This window comes from Thamnophis elegans, chromosome 1, assembly GCF_009769535.1.
Source record: "Thamnophis elegans isolate rThaEle1 chromosome 1, rThaEle1.pri, whole genome shotgun sequence".
NCBI classification, from domain to species: Eukaryota; Metazoa; Chordata; class Lepidosauria; order Squamata; family Colubridae; genus Thamnophis; species Thamnophis elegans.
Window position 1 is genome coordinate 118,305,866 of NC_045541.1, and position 15,559 is coordinate 118,321,424.

The 15,559-nt window shown below is 39.7% G+C and overlaps 1 protein-coding gene across 1 annotated transcript in view; it reads left to right on the top strand.

The window, feature by feature from the left end:
- DNAJC17 (DnaJ heat shock protein family (Hsp40) member C17) overlaps positions 1-15,559 on the top strand; it is a 36,957-nt gene that overhangs the window by 281 nt on the left and 21,117 nt on the right. The window contains exons 2-9 of the mRNA XM_032213540.1: positions 8,702-8,738; positions 9,696-9,765; positions 10,530-10,588; positions 11,144-11,231; positions 12,405-12,487; positions 13,038-13,131; positions 13,663-13,712; positions 14,924-15,001. Coding sequence (XP_032069431.1) covers positions 8,702-8,738; positions 9,696-9,765; positions 10,530-10,588; positions 11,144-11,231; positions 12,405-12,487; positions 13,038-13,131; positions 13,663-13,712; positions 14,924-15,001 — 559 coding nt within the window. The remainder of the gene's footprint in view (positions 1-8,701; positions 8,739-9,695; positions 9,766-10,529; positions 10,589-11,143; positions 11,232-12,404; positions 12,488-13,037; positions 13,132-13,662; positions 13,713-14,923; positions 15,002-15,559) is intronic.

A 15,559-nucleotide genomic window follows, 5' to 3' on the forward strand; every position in this document is an offset into this window, starting at 1 on the left:
GAGGTCCCTGCCGATAAGTGAGCTCCGGGGCATGGTGTCTGAGGCTGGGGGCCTCCAGATGCATTGGATTCCAAGTCCCATCGTTCCCAGTTGTGGTAGATGTCGCGGGTGCAATGCACGTGGGAAATGGGTCCACGGGGTGTAAAGCAGCCCTGAGTAAGCTTTACTACAGGAGTAAATGGGGCTATTCTGCATATTTGTTTAAAAAGTGCCAGGACTGGTATCAAGGTCTGTCCATTGAGTCCAGGATAGGGATTCTTGGTTTGTCCTAGGCTGATGGTTTTCCTGTCTTCGCTAAATGTCTGTGGAGATTCTTCAGTCATCCAGGTCATGGTTGTCCCAAAGGTGCTTTTTCAAGAGGCAACTGGACTTTCTGGAATTTTTTAATTTTTCTTTGAAGACTTTCGCTTCTCATCCAAGAAGCTTCTTCCGCTCTGACTGGATGGTGGGAAATATAAATTCCTCTGTTTCCCCCATCATCCAGTCAGACCCGAAGAAGCTTCTTGGATGAGAAATGAGACGTCTTCAAAGAAAAAACACAGAAAGTCCAGTTGCCTCTTGAAAAAACACCTTTGGGTTTTCCTGTCTTCCTGTGCCAATATTTGGTTGAGCCTTAAAAGGCCTTGAGGAACAAGACCTCAAGAACAAGCTTTGTGGGGGAGAAGCCTGAAGTCACGACGTCAGGATGTGCAATCTGGAGCTCCAAGATCGCAGTCGATAGTTTCTTCCGCTAGACGGTCTTTTTGGACTAAACCGTCTCACAGAGACGTGATAGAGAAGAGTACGTCCAGCTGATCTCAGGGATGCCGCAAAGTCCCTGAATGATCTAGGAGAAGCTCTTATTTCCAATGACAGAAACGCAGCCATTGAAGCTGCTGAAGTTGGGACAGCTCCGGAACGAAAAGGAAGTGGAAAGAGAAAGTGTGTCGAATTGGTGAGGAATTTTTTATTATTAGAAAGAGACTACCCCAAAAAATAAATCTAAATTAAAATTAAAGACAGAAAGAGAGCAAGTGGCGAAATTAAACCACATTAAACTTAGTGTGTTATCCTCTTTTTTATTTTTATGGATGGATTTCTTGCAATGTTTCCATTTTTTTAACATGATGGATTAGTTTTCTTCTATTTTTTATCCTTTTCTATAACTATAGATTTGAGATTTGAGATTTTTTTTGAGATTTTAGTGACATTTGTAGGCCCGCCCTTTTCCCTGAGGGGACTCAGGGCGGCTCACATAAAATCAGGAAGGGGAAATGCAGCAATAACAAAGACACATATAAAAACAGTACCAACATGCATTCATCATTCGGAGGGGCAACTATCTTCATCCCCAGGCCTGACGGGCTAGCCAGTTCTTCAAGGCTATGCTAAGGCCGGACGGTGGTGAGGGTACGAATCTCCACGGGGAGTTCGTTCCAAAGGGTCGGGCGACTACTGAGAAGGCCCTCCTCCTTGTAGTTGCCACCGACACTGGCTGGCCGATGGAATACGGAGGAGGCCCAATCTGTGTGATCTTATTGGTCGCAGGGAGGTGATTGGCAGAAGGCGGTCTCTCAGTATCCAGATCCACTACCATGTAGGGCTTTATGGGTGATTAACAGCACCTTGAACGCACCAGAAATCGACAGTAGCCAGCGCAGCTCGCGGAGGATAGTGTAATGTGGGTGAACCGCGGTGCACCCACAATCGCTCCTCGGCTGCGTTCTGTACCAGCTGAAGACGCCGATGCTCTTCACGTGCAGCCGGAGCCATGTAGAGCACATTGCAGTATTCCAGCCTAGAGGTCACGAGGGCCCAGTGACTGTTGTGAGTGCCTCCCGATTCAGGTAGGGTCGCAACTGGCGCACCAGGCGAACCTGGGCGAATGCCCCCCTAGCCACAGCCGTCAAATGGTGGTCGAACGATAGCTGTGGATCTAGGAGGACTCCCAAGTTGCGAACCCTCTCTGAGGGGTATAGAATTTGACCCCCCAGCCTGAGAGATGGAATATTGGTGGAATCCTTGGGAGGGAAACACAACAGCCACTCGGTCTTTTCTGGGTTGAGCACAAGCTTGTTAGCCCTCATCCAGTCCATAACCGCCTCCAGGCCCCGGTTCATCACGTCTGCCGCTTCATTGAGTTGGCACGGGGCGGACAGATACAGTTGAGTATCGTCCGCATATTGATGGTATCTGATCCCGTGCCTGCGGATGATCTCTCCCAGCGGTTTCATGTAGATGTTGAATAGTAGGGGGATAAGACCGAACCCTGAGGCACCCCATATGTTAGGGGCCTAGGGGACGATCTCTGCCCCCCCACTAACACCGACTGCGACCTGTCTGAGAGGTAGGAAGAGAACCACCGCAGCACGGTGCCTCCCACTCCCACCTCTCAGTCGTCGCAGAAGGATACCATGGTCGATGGTATCGAAAGCCGCTGAGAGGTCAAGGAGAACCAGGATGGAGGGAAATCCTCCATCTCTGGCTCTCCGAGATCATCAGTCAATGCGACCAAAGCGGTTTCTGTGCTGTAACCGGGTCTGAAGCCTGACTGGAAGGGTCGAGATAGTTTGCTTCCTCCAAGGACCGCTGGAGCTGAAAGGCCACCACCTTCTCAACAACCTTCCCAAGGAAGGGAAGGTTGGAGACTGGACGATAGTTATTAAGGACAGCTGGATCCAAAGATGGCTTCTTTAGGAGGGGTCTCACCACCGCCGCTTTCAGTGCGGCGGGGAAGTTCCCCTCCCGAAGAGAGGCGGTCACGACCGCCTGGATCCAGCCTCGTGTCACCTCACTGCTGCTGGTAACCAGCCATGAGGGACACGGGTCCAGTACGCAGGTGGAGGCACTCACAGCCCTCATGGCCTTGTCCACATCCCCGGGGTAACATCCTGAAACTCAACCCGAGATGTTCCATCTGATCCTCTTGTGCCTCGCTGGAACTGCAGGGTGGAGTCCAAGTCCGACCGAAACCGAGCAATTTTGTCCGCTAAGAATTGGGCATAATCCTCAGCTCTGCCCTGCAAGGGTTCCCCCGCCTCCCTTTTATTTAATAGGGAGCGGGTTATCTTAAACAGGGGGGGCGGGACTCAGCGGACGCAACCAAGGTGGCTATGTGGGATCTTTTCGCTGCCCTAAGCGCTCTGGTGTATTCCTTGGTGCAGGTGGTTACCATTGCTCGGTTCGATTCGGACTTATTGGACCTCCATCGGCTCTAGGCATCTCCTCCGGCTTCATCTCCCGGAGTTCCTCGGTGAACCAAGGGGTCTCCGGATCCGCCGCCTCGGAGGGGCCGTAGTGGCGCAATCCGTCGAGGGCCTCTGATGCTGCCGAATGCCAGGCAGCAGCCAAAGTCTCTACCGGATTGTGGGCGAAAGAATCAGGAATGACCCCAAGTTCCGTCTGGAACCTTAATGGTTCCATGAGTCGCCTGGGGCGGAACCACCTGGTCGTTCCTCCTCCCTACAGTGGGGTTTGGTCTCTGGAAGTCGAGCCTCAGTAGGCAATGGTCTGACCACGACAGGGGTATGATGTCGTTCCCCTCAGACCAAGATCACAACTCACTGCTCCGAGAGGATACGAGGTCGAGCATGTGACCCGCCGAATGGGTTGGCCGCCCGAATACTTGGGTCAAGCCCATGGCTGTCATGGAAGCCATGAAACTCCTGCGCCCCATCAGAGTTTTCATCCGAGCGAAGGCAAATTGAAGTCCCCCAGGACCATCACCTAGGGAACTCAATTGCCAGCTCGGCTACCGACTCGAGGAGCGAGGGAGAGGGCTGCTGCAACGCTGTTGGGAGGCAGGTACGTTAACAGCAAACCCACTGGACCCTTGAGGTCAACTTTATCAGCAGAGACTCACACCCGACAAGCTACGGAGCAGGGACCCTTCGAGGAACTAACGACTCCCGGATGACAGCGGCCACACCCCCACCCCTCTTCCCTGGGCTCTCGGCTGGTGCAGCACCTCTGAACTCCTTCTGGGCCACAGTTCTACAAGGGGGACTCCTCCCTCTGGGCCCAGCCAGGTTTCAGTAATACATGCCAGGTCTGCCCTCTCGTCTAAAAATTAAGTCCCGGACGAGAGGAGCTTTATGTACCACAGACCTGGCATTTAGCGACAGCAGCCTGAGTCCAGGGTCCTGATTACTTGCGCCATTGGTCTGGAGTGGGACTCAACAGGGCCGGAAGGAGGCTCTCTGTAATGTAGCGAACCCTCCTTCCCCCGGTAATGGCCTGCCCTGAAGTCCCCGCCGTATCTGCCCCTCCCTGTTACGACCGTAATACCCCGACCCTCTCCCGTGTCTCTAGTTCCCTCAACCACCCCCATGGCCCCCGCTTCTCCCGGCAGGTCCTCCGAATCAGACATACTCATTCATTCACCCAAGCAGTCCCCACAGAAAGTTAAAACACATAAAATACAATGATAATGAAATAAAAGTGGGATCATTCACTCAAGCACATACAATCCCATGCACTCATCATACCAGATAAAAATTGCGCGGTTAAACGGTTGTGCGAATTGGTGAAGGCAGGATCTTAGGATTGGCCTTCTCGTTAATAAGGTCTAATGGGAGTCCGATAGAACGCTGTAAATGGTCCAGAAAAGTATATGTCCAAAAAGAAATACTAACAATGTCCACTGGAGGGAGTCTAAGTTCTTGGCACACTGCCTCTCTGATGTAATAGTGCTGGATGATGGTAAAGGTTTCAGATTAGTACCCGTGATGGCCACTAGAGGGAGTTCAGTTTCCCAGCTAACACAGCACTCCTGAGGCAGTGATAATTGTAGTGGTGGCAGCTGATGGTAATGGCTGCCACAGGGAGTCCGTAAATTAGTTCTTCCAGTTTTACTCCTAAGCCAAGCCGATAGATGGTCAGACCTTTTAAGGTCCTGCAGAAACAGCGATGAAATCGTGGCAAAACGCCCTTTTAAAATGCAGGGGGGGATAGGAGCGAAGCTGTAACGGAGACAGGAAATCAATTCCTCTGCCTCCCGGTCCCAGTCCCAGTCCAGTGGAGACATCTCTCCTGGGCCTCCCACCTCCTCTTCGGGGCATAAGCCAGCCCCACGATGTTGGTCAGTCAGTGAGGGGGTTCGGCACTCCTCCAAACGGCAGGGCCAAAGCCTCCGCCTCTCGCACAGAGCCGTCGCCGCCGCTTCCCAGCTGTTTAGAAAGTCCGATGCAAAAAGCCACGCCAGGGAGGATCTCGTCGTTCCGGAGCTGTTCGGATTAAAATTTTTCTTTTCTTTTTTTTACAATGCTTCATTGGATTATTTTTTCTCTCCATTTAAGAATCTTTTTTAAAGTTTGGAACATAAAGAAGATATAAGAGGATACAAAGAGGGCTGTACAACAGAGGGAAAAGAAGTAACACTGCCACTTAGAGGCTGGAGGCTTGAAACATTGTTTTTTCTTTTTCTTTTTGATCAGTTGACACCTCAAGGCTTTTCAGCTTGTTTACTGAGAGTGGTAACAGGAAGAACACAGGTTGTTTACCACAGGTGTTCTTTGGAGTTATCAGCAGCTGGAATTGGAGGGAAGTACAAAGTCTTGACTTGAAAGATTATAATGAACTTGCTTGAAATATAACAAAAAGCCTTGAATGCTATAGTGACAGTGTTTACAAATTGGAAGAATGGCGGCAACAGGAAAAAGACATTTTACATTGCAAATGATTATGTTTAAAATTCAAAAATTATTAGTAGTAACAGAGAAAGATTGAGAAGGATTGGAGAATATGGAACACAAAACAGAAAAAAATGATGAAAAAATTGAGGATGTTTATCAAATGAAGAAAGTGGAGGACAGCATTCTAAAAATTGAAGAAAAAAATGATCAAAGAGAAAAGAAAATTGTGGATACTGACAGCAAATTGAGTGTGGTTGGAAATGGCAAGAGTGGAATATGGAAAGGGGAAATAGAAGGACTGGAACTCTACCCCAGATTTCAAAGCATAGAAGAAGAAAAGAGAGAAAAATTGATGGAGGTAAGGAGAGAAATCTTGACAGAAGCACCAGTGATAACCAAAGACAAGCTGATGGAAGGAGCAGATGGAGGGTTTCGAGTTTTCATAAGATACGAAATGAACAACAAGTTGCAAAGAGAAGTCCATACAAGACTTATTAAGAAAGTAATCAGAATATTAATGCTACAAATGACAAGAGACATAAGACTGCACTATTACTAGAAAGATACAGGCTGATGTAATGAAAATTAGTTAAACTTAGTTAAATTTAGAGTATTATGTATAAAATGAAGCGATAATAATTATAGTCAAATAAATGATTAATAATAGATAATAATGCCCATTAAACAATGTATGTGTGTCTGTTTGATAATATGAAATTTATATAAACTATAAATGGAGACTATGAGAGGAGGTTTAAAAGTTTTATTATTAAATATAATCCAATTTTATTAGAACATGTTATAAAGATGTAATGTTATTGGATGATTTTAGGAGGATCTAATGGAATGCCATTATATAGTTGTTACCTTAAATTATAATATTTTATGTAAAAGGATGTAAAAACAATCATAGTCAAATGAAGGTTGAGGTACAATAATTAGTAATATATATAAATATATTTGATTTAAAATATGTGATTGATATGAATTGTAAGTGATGACTATGGAAGGGATGTATAGAAATTTTGTAACCAATTGATACACTTTCTATAATTTTGTAAATGGAAGATGGTTTAAATTTTTTTTATTTTTTGTTCTGTCTGTTGTTTGCTTGTTTAAAAATTAATTAAAAAATTAATAAAAAAGGACAAGCTTTGTGGAGAAGGTGTTAGTGATTGGTGGGAGCGTGGGGACAGGGCTAAATCCAATATTTACCTTGTCAAAATTGCAAGGTGATGGCTCCTGTTCCTATGATGCCCTGCACTTGAGATCAGCATTCCTGCGAAGCTATGGTTGATCCAAATTTCAGTGGAAAACATTTCTTTAGCAAATGTATATACCCTCCCCATCTCATTGAATATGGCTCTGGCCTGCCTCACTGACAATCAGAACATAGAAGAGTGATTAAAACAAATTGAACACATTTTTAGAAAAATAAATAAAAACTAAGATAGCGGAATAATAACAATCACTAAATAGAGTACAGTCACCTCATAGGCTTCCTGTGGGATTCCCTAAAGGTGTAGGAGAAACTCCATTTTAAGAGAGTTGTATGGGATCAGATCAAAAGTCTCTGTGGTCCATCATTCTGTTTCCACAATGACTGATGATCCCTTTAAAAAAGACTAGGAGTCATAATCTTGTGTCCTTTAGAAATTGTTTCCTGCAATATGTTTCTTGATGTACTTACAAATGTACTTTAAAAACTGGCAAATTAATGTAAATTGGAATATATAACAATCATTACCACTAGAAGTCGTACAGTGTTGATGGTTTCATGAAATGAAGTAGATCTGCAAAAATAAATATATGCTTGTTTGGGTTTAAATTGCTTTAGGATAGGAGAAATCAATTTTCATCAAGTCATTCATTAGGAAAAGCCTGTTTTTCTTATCTCCCTTTTCACTGACTATATTCCATGGATATATAATTAAAAATAAGCTTTACTGAACATTGAAATATTAAGGTCCAAGAATTGTTTTACTAATTTCACCCTTTAAGCATCAAAACAAGTGGTGGGGAGATAGATGAATGGATAAACTTTTTAATCCTTTTTTCCATGTTAGTTTTTTAAATCGATTTCTCCTGCTTCTAGCAGCCCTGAATATTTTACAGTTAGGGCAAAAACATGTAAGATACCATTTTGTTTTATCTTCCATAAAATATAGGTCTATTATTTATCTCATCAGTTCATTGAGTCCTCATCAGATACATCTCAGAGCTCAGCTGCCTCTTTTTTAGATTTCACTAAATTGGAACACTTCTGTCTACAATCACATTTTGTTCCACTACTCAGTTTTGTCAAACACCCCCCCCCCTTGCACTTGGAGGTTTTTGCACTTGCAAGAGCTTCTATGGACATGGGGTATGCTGTCTTCACTCTTCCTATGGTAGTACAGAGCTGGAAATCTGCAGTGTTCTCAGATATAGGCTTCTCCCTCTATCCTGTTGTAAATTACTAAAGTGAAGGAGATTATGCAAAAGATTTTGGTTTGTAGCTGACTTTCTCCTCAATCTTTCTCCAATATTTTTTACCTCTGAACATGTATGAGAAGAACAATAGTGTGATTGATAAAGTTTGAAAGAGAGGATGTATATGACTTGTACAAAAGAGATTAATGTGCACTCCAATATTAAATGCTTGCTATGAATTGTTATATCATGATCATACAAGTAGTCTTTGTTTACTGACCATCGAGTTGACCATTTACAGTTACAATAGTGCTGAAGTAATTTCATAACCCATTTATGACCTACGGTATTTATATAGTCCACTAGATGGTGCTACATTATCATAAACATTTGGATAGCATATTGGTATTAATATACCATTTCTGAATAATTTAATTTCCTTTCCTGTTAGCTGTAATATTAGAGAACATTACAGTTAATAAAATAAATAGAAGTGAAATTTTAATTGATATTTGTATTTTAAAAATCGTAGTTTTTAATCTCAGAGAAGCACAATGCTGGAATTGAGATTAAAAATATACCGGTAATTGGATCCATCAGCCTAAACTGAAACACAATTTTGGACAGACATAGGAAATCTAAATTCTTCTGTATATTTCTTTTATAATTCTTATAAGGTGCATTCATGGCCTTTGTGGATTAGGAAATTTGAGAGTATCTCCCTTATAAAAATTAATGAAATAAATGTGATTTTGAACTGTTCCTGATTTGCCCACAGATATGTAAATACATTTTTTAATTTATTTACAACAATTAGATTTGTAGTGCTGATCCATTATTTGCCAAATATATATTGCAAAACACTTCCTAAATTTCTTTTCAGGCAAATACAATAATTCTAAAAAGATATGTTGAAAGCAGGCTAGATTGAAAATTATTCATACAAGTATACCCAACCTTCATTATTCACAAAAGCTGTTCCAGACAAATATGAAATGAAACTTAATTGTTGCATTTAGTAGTTTTGGATCAAATGGCATTACTTTTTTGAGTTATTTGTCAGTATCAGATATAGTACTAGGTAAGAAGTTGCCTTCTTAAATATTTTATGTATTTTCCTGAACAATTAGTTTGGATGGTTACATTATGCTCACTTATGCCCCTTGGATTTCTCTGCAAGAAATATTTATATAAGATAAATAAGTCACATCTTCACAAATATTTATCAGATACTTGAGTCCGTGTGCCAAGGACATATTTACTGTAGTACAGATTAGTACTACAGTTTTGCCTTCAATCTCAGGTTTAATGTTTGAACATTAAAAAAAGTGTTAAGTAACTTTTATGGAGATTGACATATTTGTCCACCTTGATTCATCCCATTGTAAGGGAGTAAGAGTAAATATTAAATGTTTCAGTTTATCCTAAATATGTAATAGATCTAAATACTAATCCATTTAAAAAGTAGATTTTCCATTGCAATGAAATCAGATATTTGTAAAATGTTGGTATTTTGTTTAATTATGCAGATATGTTTGGGCAACACAATACATGTTTGCCAATTTTTGAGATTATTTATATCACTTTTCAGTCAGTTGTTATTTACCCTTACTTTGAAAGTTGATACAGTAAGATGTTCACACTGTTCATTCTATCTTCTTTCTGTTACAGATTAAGAAAGCCTACAGACAGAAGGCCCTGACCTGTCATCCAGATAAACATCCAGATAATCCCAAAGCAGGTATGGAGACTTGTGATAAAAATCTGTCTGGCTTGCCTTACAACTGTTTTCCCATGTGATCCATCAGGAGAAAATAGGTCGTCCCCCCCCCCCCAACATATAATGGCATGTAACAATTCTTCTGAAATCAGTAAGAGTAAGGCAAAATGGTAGTTTCTATGAGACAGGTTGCAAGATAGTCACTTGATATAAAATGGTTCTCTCATAGCATTACAAGTCTGATACTGATCTCTCTCTTACTCAACACCATTATTTAGGTGTTTACGTTCCCCACATGTGGACAGTAGGCAACCCAAGGTGTTGACACTTTTGCTACAAATTCACTCTAACAGGGGAGAAACTTCCACTGATGGCTAAGAGAAGAGCAGAGCCAGTCTCAGTATTGCTGCCATGAAACATTTTGAGCAGCAGCAATTATCTTTGTAAGCTGCCCAGAGTCAGAGTAAATTGGGCAGCCATGGAAATTTTGATAAATAAATAAATAATAAATAACATTAATCTGCATTGTTGAACAATTGATTATCAGTAGTTTAGTTGGTGTAGCTCCATAGCTTCCCTTATTTACGAGGGAGATCCAGTTTGGTCCTTAGAGTAGGTCCTCCTAATAGATTACCTCTGAGGCCTACCTTGGCAATGATCTTTACCACAGATGTGATATGATGCTTGGTCCTATTGTGTTAAATCTTTTATCCAAGTAAAATGAATAAATGATATGTACCTAAAATGATACTAAAAGTACCTACTCTTTTTTTAATGTTCTATAGCTGAACTCTTCCATCAATTGTCTCAAGCATTAACAGTTCTAACAGATGCAGCAGCAAGGGTAAGGAATTTGATTCTGTGTTATTAATGCAAAAAAATGTTTGATTTTGTCATTGCAAATTAATGCTTGAGCAAGCAGATACCTTTATAGGCACGTTTTTCAGCAGCTGAAAATCTACCTACCTATAGCTATTATACAGGAACATCCATTTTCCTGCACACTTTTCAGGAAAGAATATTAGTTAAAGAAAGGCTCAGAAAAATATAAAACAGGTAGACAACATTTTCTTTACATCTCCTCCCTCCAAGCTTTCTATATTTATTTAATGTTTTCATATGTGTAACATTCCGTTCTGTGCCATAGATGTCTAAAACTAAATTTATTAGTGAATCAAATATGTACTTAAAGGCTGTATAAAATAACACTGTAGAGAATACATCTACACTTCTTCCTTCACTAATATATTCTGGATCACTTCCTTTTGGTCTTTGGTAATGAAAGATACTGAAATATATAGAACTATCAGCAATTCAAATGGATCAATTTTATATTTTAAATAGGTGATTATAATTCTTACCTCTTTCAGTATGTTTTGTCCTGTTACTTTTTTTGTAGGTAGCCTATGATAGAGTAAGGAAAGCCAAGAAACAAGCAGCAGAAAGGACCCAGAAACTTGATGAAAGAAGAAAGAAAGTCAAACTTGGTATGTTATATTAGACTGTTTATATTGAGAAAATAAATTCCAAGATTATAGGATCTTTACAATAATATCAGATGTACAGTTCATTTACAAATTGCATATTTATATACCATTAAGACTATAGGTACAGTGAAGTATGCTTACAATCAAATAGTTTTTATCTTGTTCCATTTTTAAAAAAGGTAAGTCTTAATTTTCTATACATTTTAAAATATTCTTATGGAACTTTTGACATAAAGATAAATATATCCATATAAAGAGAAAATAGAAAATGTAAAAGTGTTAGATACACTTTACATTAGATAAAGAAAGAGAAAATAAAGTTAAAATTATGACTTCCAATCTTTACCACAGATACAAAACAATTTTTAATCATTTCTCCCCTTTAGAATTATATGTGTCTTATGTTCAATACTTCTTAATGCAGAAATCACCACTACCATTTTTGTCCATTTTCAGTAAAAAGGTTTCCAATCTTTTATAAACGTATATATTGTTTTGTCCCTAAACAAACAGGTCAATTTTGCCATTTCATCACCTTCACAGCCTATTCCTCCAGTGTTTATACTTCTATATTTTCTCATCTTTGTACTATAATAACCTTGCTGCAATTACAATATAGAAAACTAGTTGTTCATGAATCTTTTCTAATTGTTTATCAAGAAATAATAGTAAAGTTTTTACTTGATTTACCTGAATATTAAATTTTAAAATTTGTGTCATATGCACCTGTTTCCAGTACCTTCTCAATTTTCACAGGTCACCCATGCATGATAAAATGTTCTTTCATGCTTTTCACATTTCCAACCGTAATTAGAATTACCTTTATCTATACTACACAATTTGTCTGGTGACACATAGAATATCATTTCAAATTATAGGACACTGAATTTCAAACCTTTTTGTCTACATTCTCTTTCATTGATCCATTGTAACTCAAGTTCTTGCCCATTTCATCATACACTTCTTAATTTGTACTTTTCAGTTTCAAATCTTAACAAAAGTTTATGCATTTTAGCAATTACATGTTAATCATTTGTATATACTTTATTTTTAAATTGTTTTGTGGTCTATATGTGGTACTTTCTTATCTGTATTGAATTTTTCTCTTAATTGTATATATAAAAACCATTGAAATTAAATCCCTCTGCAATTAATTGTTCTACTTTGCTGTAGATCTTGAAGCTCGTGAAAAAGAAGCTTACTCCCAGGTTAGCAAGGAAGAAGAGATTGAGATAACTAGGACGTTAGAGCAAGAGGTAAAGTTATTGTCGTAAACAGATATTATTTTATATGAAATACATTGGTTGATATATTCATGTTTAGGAGCACCAATGTAATTATTGAATTATTGAATTCTACAAAATAAATAAATGATGCTGGGATCCTAGTTAAAATACATTTGCTTTTCAGGCTTCAATGCACAAGCAAACAAGCAGAGAAATCTATTATTTAATTCAGAGGAAAGCACTTGCTTTTCAGGAATAAAGTTGCAGATGTCAGTTTTTACATCTTCCAATATAATTTTTGTTTGCAAACCTAGGAATTCGCCAGTAAATGTAGAGATTGTTTAGCAAGATGATAAAATAATCTGATGATATAGACAATTTTCTATGTTCATACTTCACACGTTAAAAAAAACTCTTTAGCTTGTTTAATTGTGATCAGTAAATAGAATGTGGAGCTAAATAAATGATAGGTCAATTTCTTATGACAGTTCCCCAAAAAATTGTAAGTAGATTTTTTTTTATTAGAGACAGTTCTTAAAGCAATATTGCCATGATTTTTCTTTTCTGCTACTCACCCCAGATCCAACGGTTACGTGAAGAGGGATCTCGGCAACTGGAGGAACAACAAAAACTCATGCAGGAACAAATCCGGCTTGAGAAAGAGCGAATACGAAGTAAGGCCAAGCAATCTTTTGCTTGCTTTTTAGAGCTTGAATGTTTTGCATTAATTTTGATATGAAGCTTTAAAAAAAAAGAGTTAAATTGGGAAATCCATCAAAGAACCTTTGTGTCCATTCAGAACAGTGGTGTGCTTCTATTTTTTTTACTACGGTTCACTTGTTTGTGCATGTGCAACTCTTCTGTGCATGCGCAGAAGCATCCAGGCAGGTGGGTGGAGCCTCCCACCGCTGCCACTACTGGTTTAGCTTGGTGCGAGCAATCTACCTCTGATTCAGAAGTAATTTTCCTTGAATTCACTAGAATGTTTTCAAAGCTAAATGCACAGGATTGCATCTTGCGAAAATTAAAACATCTGTTGACTTGTACATCAAAATAGTATGCATTTGGTCTTTAATAAAATAGTTTAGATTGGGAGATCAAATTGTAAACTGAACTAGAACACTGGATTTTGTTTAGCCAAAAGATATTATTTTTAGATTCAAAACTATTGCAACCATAATTTCATTTTATTTTATTTCTTTGAGGTAAACAAGATGGGTATGGAGGGAATGGCACAGGAACACCCAAGCTCAAAGTAAGACATCCCCAAAAATTTGAGCTATGAAGAAAGATGAACAACTAATTTATCATTCCATCAGTAGAAGCCACATGGATCGCCTGCAGCCTCCCACACAGTTGGACTGCCCTTGGCATCCTCGGTCCTTATGGGAATTGTCACTTACTTCACCTTAATGTGTTCCTTGCACTTTAATCTAGGCTCTAGGCTCTAGGATAAAGGTAATTAGAAGTTAAGTCTCTGTCACTTGGAATATTGACAGATTTCCAGATGCTACTTGGTGTATGTAATAAGTTTTCGTTATTCTAAAATGTGAATGCTTCCATATGCCTCAAAGTTCATTCAGTATCTGTACAAATTCTAATCTATTGTATTTATAGTGACATTAGACAACCTGTAACCCATTGAGTCATTGTTTTCTCATTCTGTGGCTTTTGTTGTCTTCTGGAGATGTCCAGAACTCTCATCCTTGATTTCTTCATCTTCTTTGCTCTTTGTTTTTTTGTCTCTGTTCCTGAAGTTTACTCCTTTGTCTCTTCCCTTCTTCTCCTTCTGTGCCTTTTGTTATTCTGAAGACATGCATGCCTCTCTCCCTCTGACTCTCCCTCCTTCTCTCATGTTATTTGTGATGACTGTTTGATCCTGGAAACATATGGCCCTGATCTCATCCATTTTTGTATGCTCTTCCACCTTACAGTTTCTCAGTGACATTTGATGTCATCTGTTGACCATGTTGTTCCCCCTCTTTCCACATGGCATAATGAAACTGACAATATTTAAAACAAAATATTTTATTTTTTAACAACAATGCTGTACGGTACCATCATCACCTTAGAAGAGTTGCAATTTTTTGCTGGCTTGCAAAAAGCTGGCAGAGAGTTTTGGAAATGACAATCACCTTACTTTGGCTGATTGTGGCAGTGCAGTAGCACAGCTGACTACAGCAGTGTAGCAGTGCTGAAGTGACCACAACTTTGCCAAATTTCATTCCCATAAGCGTAATGGAGCCCAAATTTTGGATATATTCTTTAAGTTAATCTGTTTGAGATACATTGGTCCAAAAATGGTTGCTCTTATGATGCACCATTTTTCCCAATTGAAGGTTGAAACAGACAAACAGAAGATTTTTTGGAATATATAGATAGAAATGAAAGTAAATTGTGGGTGTTGATATAGTAGGTCTTGGACCCTGCACTATGTGAAACTAATTTGTGGCTTTTCTCCATCAGCTTCGATGGAAGTGCAAGAAAGAAGATGAAACTAATGGAGGTTACTCAAAAGAAATTCTACTGCAAATTCTACAAAAGGTCCTGTTCTAATGTCTCCTTACCGTAACTGGCCTTGCTTAATATTATTCATATTCATATGGAGCAATAAACAAGGCTTGTGGTACATTCTGCTGTGGCTTGAATGAGCTATATGTGGGTGCATCCAGTTTAACCTGGTTCACCGACAAATGCGCGATAGACATGTGTGCTGACAAAACCGCGACTGACAAATTAGCGTCAAAATCGTGAATTGATATTCGACAAAATCGCGACAACAAATGCGTGACGGCAAAATCACATCATCAACAAACTATAGACAGCCCAGTGAGTGTGCTGGGCCTTTAACATAGTGGGACGCGTATACGTACGTTATAACCCTAACCCTAAAAATTTTCCGATTTTATTGTGCTTGTCATCGCGCTTTTGTCTGTGCAATTTTGATGTCGCAAATTTGTGGGCGCGATTTTGACATCGCGTTTTACTCGGTGCTATTTTGTCGCCATGCCTATGTCTATCACGCAATTGTCGGGTCACGGTTTAACCTATCATTTGAACTAAAAATCCTGGTTTATTTTCTTCTGAAGAAAAGCTGAAGTC